The sequence below is a fragment of the Cebus imitator genome, unplaced genomic scaffold (genome assembly GCF_001604975.1).
Source record: "Cebus imitator isolate Cc_AM_T3 unplaced genomic scaffold, Cebus_imitator-1.0 Scaffold435, whole genome shotgun sequence".
NCBI lineage: Eukaryota > Metazoa > Chordata > Mammalia > Primates > Cebidae > Cebus > Cebus imitator.
Window position 1 is genome coordinate 1,551,046 of NW_016107750.1, and position 5,957 is coordinate 1,557,002.

A 5,957-nucleotide genomic window follows, 5' to 3' on the forward strand; every position below is an offset into this window, starting at 1 on the left:
CTTAAAAAAAAAAAAAAAGTAAGAAGAGCGAAACTGTCTCAAAAAACGGAAAAAAAGTAGACCTGACACTTTAAAAACCTTTACCACGTCTCCACTGTGTGCATTTATCTTCTGGTCAAAAGGGAGGTATACTTTATACATTAACTGCTTCGTGTATTTTCGAACGGGAAAAAAACCAAAAGTACCACTTCTCTACTGTGTACATTAATCTACCGGTCAAAAGGTAGGTATATTTTATACACTACCTGCCGAATGTCTTTGAAATGGGGGAAAAGTCCGAAAAACAAAAAAGCACAAAACCCAGGGACATAAAACTCTACCAAAACCAGAAGGATCTTTACCCTACTTAATTATATGTCAGATCCTAAAATCCTATCTTTCCAGGTGCTCTTTAAGTGCATATGGCATTAAGCATTTACAAAGCAGTGACGAAACATCTTCACTGAGTAATGAAGACAAGAGATGAACCTCATCATTTCCATCACTCAGATAATCAGAAACAGCTTCATGAAGTATTTCCAGGATCTGCCTAACATTAACTTTTCTAGTCTTTTGGTCAATAATTTTACAAAAAAAAAGTTTAAGTGGGGGTTTTTTTTTTTTTTTTTTTTTTTTTTTTTTTTTTTTTGGAGGGAAGAGAGGTATAACAAAATGTCATTTCTCAAATGATTTGTTTTACCCTAACCATACCAAATGAAATAAAAATTTCGATGGATTAAATGCAAATACGAAACAGGAACATAAAGGTGTAAACGCTACAAATAAGTCTTCTCTTCCCCATCCCAACATGTAAAAGTTGAGTTTAACTTGTTTGAATCAACCTGTAAATATTTTGGGAGAATATATGAGTATTAAACAAATTCAGACGTTGAGGCTTAAGTACTAATTTGATCTTTAACACTTTAGCATATCATCCCATTGGATTCCAGTTTTCTCTCCTTTAAAGCTGACACTAGAACACTCTTGGTGAATATATTTACACCTTGAGATTTGGAAGCGTAAATCACTTTCTTAAAAAAAGTTTCTATGATCTAGAATTTTGAGCTTATTTCAATCAGTTCTAGACAAAAACCACAGTATCAAGGAATAATTTCCTTACACATTTGTAAGTACCCAAGTGACAACTCAAAAGTTACAAGTTTGAAATTTAAAGTTTTAAGAGGTGATGTGCCTCCAATAAAAGTTACCTGCAAACATATTACAAACTGCTGAATGCCAAAAAAAAAAAAAAAAAAAAAAAAACCAAGATATAATGGTAAACCTGGCCGGGCACAGTGGCTCATGCCTATAATCCCAGTACTTTGGGAGGCCGAGGCAGGTGATCACTTGGGAGCAGGAGTTTGAGACCAGTGTGACCAATGTGGTGAAACCTCCGTCTCTACTAAAAATTCAAAAAAAAATCAGCCGGGCATAATGGCCTGCGCCTGCAGTCCCTTGAACCCCCAGAGGCAGAGGCTGTAGTGAGGTCCCGCCACTGCACTCTAGCCTGGATGACAGAGCGACACTCTGTCTCCGGGGGAAAAAAATAATAATAAAAAAGATAGTCCCCAACTTGAAGTAAGTTCACAGAGGGACACTATTTTCTTTATACTCATTTCTCCCCTCCCCCAAATCCAGACTGGTTACAATTAAAAACTGTACACCAAAGAATTCCTGGAGTAGAATCTTGATTTGGGGAAGGAGGGGAAAATCAACCCCCACTACATTTAGAAAAGTAACTAAGACAAACTTTTAGTATTAGGAATGAATGAATTAATCTCAATGTTGAGGGTTTTTTTTTTTTAACTACAAAAGCCCACTTGATACATTTAGAACTTTTGTAATTATTCAAACACATTGCAAGTAGCAAAGCAGACTAGATATGGAGAAAAGCGGTAGCACACCTGAACATAAGCAGTTAAACAATACAGCTCCAAGAAGAAGCTGCTCAAATCAGGACTCATCAAAGTAAAGTACATTAAAAAGCTTCCCCTACTTTCCAAGTCTCTGGCTAACTCCAATGTAAACTCCATTACCACAATACACCAAAACTAAAAAGCAAAAAAGTACCACATCACAAACACTAAAAGACCACCACAAAAATCTACAGGCGAATAAGTATGTAAAGATGATCTAAAAAATCCTTCTGAATGGCACTTTTGTAGGTGCAAAGGAATAAAATGATGTGTGTCTATGTGTGTGAATTTTGAAGGAAAAAAACAGCTAAAAAAAAATCCTTGGAGACTACAGTACCTTCATAGAATAGGTAGAGATCAAAGTTCATGCATAATCAATGTTACCAGCCTTAAGTAGAACTCTGCAAGATTTCTGTTTTTCAATTTTTGCAGGTTAACTGAAATTCATTTTACATCTTTCTTATAAAAGCAACGAATTCAAAGGATTTGCTCTGTCTTCCCATTTTCACTCTGAAATGAAGCCTACTTAGAAACATGCTCTTGAAGTTCTCCACAAACTCAAAGGGTACATTTAACTCCATTATGCACTCTCACTGGCAGATGGAGGGATGACGTTGAGCCTGTTCTCAGGGAGTTAAAGAGATGCTCCGTAGTAAAGGGGAACATCTTGTGGACTGTCAGATGGCCAGCCATTCTTCATCTTCATTATTCCAGCAAAGAAAAGGTCCCCGCTCATGAGGATAACCATTAAACTAACTGTAAGAAGAGAATGAAGGGATGATGGAAGAAGTCCCCCTGAACTTCTCCTGACAAAGGGGCTGGTCCACAACTGAATGAACTGAAGAATCCGTAAAGCTTTTAAAAGAAAATCTTGATCTCCAAATGTGTTTAAAAGTGTAAAAAGACAAACACAAAAATACCAAAGCTAATGCACATTTTAAACTTTTGTACAATCAGTTCATGTTTGTAGTTCCTGACTGGAACTCTTTCAACTTCTAACCTTGATTCCAGGTACATAACTCTACAAAATTGTTTATCTTTTTTCTTCCCCCTAAAATGATAAAGTGACTGCAAACTGCAAAGAACATGACCCTGTTCTCACAACCTGAAAACCCAGAGTTTCAGACATTTTGGTCTCACACCAAAACTGGGAGATGTGAGATGAATTGCACTCCATATTGATTCTCACAGCAAATAAAGCAGGAAAAAAGCTAAGAAGGGTAGGTAAGATAAAACAATTGTTAAACTTCACCTCTAACCTGAAATCTTGTACCTCACACACACAAAATCAAGATTTTTTTTACACCCTATTCCTCAGCAGAAAATATTCTGCAAAGGAAAGAAAATCTTGAAAAGGGCGGAAAGTAGAGAAAACAGAGTAAGTACAAGAAGGAGAAAAGATTCGAAATTCTTCATTTACCAAGAACAAAAAAAATTAAAACTTAAATTGCATAGAAGCTCTTACACACAAACGCACTGGCATTTCCCAAATTAAACTGCACGGGAGCAACAATACAGGCCATTTCTATACAGCACCCACTTACGAGCTCTAATTCCAGAACACACACCGATATGACACAGTGTTGCAACCAATGTATTAGGAAGCAAAGAAAATGGTTGGGCTACTGGACGTCTTCGATCAGCTCATTCAAATACCTTTAAAATTAATTAAGGGAAAGGGAGAAAGGAAGAAAAAAAATGGAAGAATAAAGGCGTACCGAGTAGAAAAGATTAAGAGGAACGTGGAAGGCCGGGGCTGCCGAAACTAACCTGTGCCATCGCTGGCCGACGCCGAGAGGGCCGGAGATGAGAGTTTAGGCCGCTTGGCTGAAGGCGGCCCCGGTTCCACCACATTCTCGGCCATTTTTAATTCTTTCGGAGATACAGGCGAGGAAAACCAGAATCCTCAGGAAATCTCTTCTTCGGCCCGGGGTCCCCGCCCTGCACCCAGGGGTGGGCTGGGGGGGCTCCGACGGCACCCGAGGGGGTGGGGGAAGTTCCTTTTTCTCTTCGCCGGGTCGCAGTGGCTGGAGAGGGATGCGGACTCGATAGAAAAGGTAGGGGCGAGTGCTAGGGGCCGGGCCTGGGCCCAAGCCCGGAGGAGGGCACAGGAACACAAATTCGCCAAGCGCGTCTGCTGCGGCGAATTCCCGAGAACTCGCAGCTCTAGAGGCGCAGTCCCCGGCCCGCCACGGCCGGCCCCTGCCCAGCCGAGGTCTCTCGGAGCTCCGCCGCCGCCATCAGCCTCTTCCTCCTCGGCGCTGTCCTCCTCCTTCTCATCGCCACAAGGAGGCGGGGGCGAAAAGGGGGGAGAGGAGGAGGCGACGAGAGACACTCACCTCCTCCCGGTGCCCCCTCCCGGGCCTGCGCCCCCACCCTCCGAACCCTTCTCCTGCCGCCGCGCTCCGCGCCGCCGCCGCACTGGCCCCTAATGGCCGCAAAGAGCTCGCCCGAGCCGAGAGCCAGGCTGGCGCCGCCGCCTCACATCGCGCGGCGGCCGGCGGAGGCGCGGCAAGGACGCCTGGCGCGGAGCTGGCCGGCCCAGCGGACCGAGGGGGCCGGGCCGAGCAGCGCCGCCCGCCCGCACGGACGCCAAGCCCACCGAGGAGGCCCCGCTCCGGCGGCGGCGCAGGCGGCCCCTCCTCGCGCCGGCGCTCCTCTCCTTCGCCCTCCTCTCCCGCGGAAAATAAATAAATACGGCCGCCGCTACAGTCCCCACCGCCGGCGGCCAGGAGCTGGGAGAGCCCGCCCCCCCGGGGCTCCGCTCGGGGCCGCCCGCCTCGGCGGGCGAAGGCGCCGCGGGGCGCGGGGTTATGTAATGGTCCCCCCTAGGCGTCGACGCCGGCCCGACTCCGGGGCCGCGGTGGGGGTGTGTGCGGACGGGAGGGGGCTAGGGGTCGCCTCAACCCGTGCGCCCCGGGCCCCCTGCCACTGTCTCGGCCCCAGCCGCCTCTCTCCGTCCCGGCTCCCCTCCGCACTCTCTGGCTCCCGCAGTTCGCACTCAGCTCGGCGTCCCGCTTGCCCACTCTCGCCCGCTCCCTCTCGCCCTCTCTCCCCCCGAGCCTAGCACACAAACAAGATGGCGGCTGTTGTTTCTTCCCTCTGCCGAATCCTCCTTACAGGCTAGCGGTAGCGGCGGCGGCCGGAAATGAGCCAAGAGGGGGGGTGAAAAAGGGGAGTGGCCAGGCCTCCGAAGGGAGGCGGGGCCTGGGCCCGAGCCGCTCACACAATGGGGGAAGTGGCGCCGGGGGCGGGGCCGGTTCCAATCACGGGATCCGCCCTAGGCCCCAACGCGGTTAGCGCTTCCGCAAACTCCCCCGGCGACACCCTGTGGCTCCCTTTAAAGGGGAGGATTTTAAGGGGGGAGGGGTGGGGGCGGACTCAATCTATTTTCAGTCGGTCGATAGTTACGAGGGAAGGTTCCTGGCTTTGGTCTCTGTGTAGGGGACCGGTGGGAACCGGGGCGACGGAACCCCGGAGCTGCGCCGAGGAAGGCGCCAAGTCGCCACTTAGATGGCCAAAGGGTAGCGCCCGTGGGGCGGCCCTGCTTCCCGGCCTTTGAGTGGCGGGTCTCCCAAACCCCGGTCGAATCCATCAGGCAGGGTGTACCCACTGCCGGATACCCAGTGCATCCTCACTTCTCCATTGCCTTCCCAAAGGGAGCAGTTCACATCCAAAAAGCACGTTCATTACAAGTTGTTTTCAATTTTCTCTGAATTTTCCTTTTCCATTTTTTTTTTTCCACAACGAGCACATATTACTTTGACCAGAGAACAAAAATCACAGAAGTCGGAAGGAAGATGTTTCGGCACCAGACCCAACATTTCTTGCCCTCCGCGTGTGTCCACACGCCCCTACCAGGTAGCACTCTCACCGCAGAAGTCTTTTCTTTCTGAACACGCCTGGGACCTGAAGACATTTTTAGGGTTCTTTTTTTTTTTTCCCATCCGCTCCCAATAGATCAAGTTAATAAAAGACCACGTCTAGCCCGTGCCTTATCTAATGTAATTATGGGAAAAAGCAAAAATATGGTAAAGATAAGGATGGAAAAAAGCAAAAATG

At 47.5% G+C, this 5,957-nt stretch overlaps 1 protein-coding gene across 2 annotated transcripts in view; it reads right to left on the minus strand.

Moving 5' to 3' along the window:
* The window catches only part of EP300 (E1A binding protein p300), an 87,066-nt gene extending 82,056 nt beyond the window's left edge, over positions 1–5,010 (minus strand). For both annotated transcript variants that reach the window (XM_037731986.1, XM_017510362.2), the window contains exon 1: positions 3,666–5,010. In XM_037731986.1, coding sequence (XP_037587914.1) covers positions 3,666–3,759 — 94 coding nt within the window. In that variant the 5' untranslated portion in view covers positions 3,760–5,010. The remainder of the gene's footprint in view (positions 1–3,665) is intronic.
* Between the last annotated feature and the right edge of the window lie 947 nt (positions 5,011–5,957).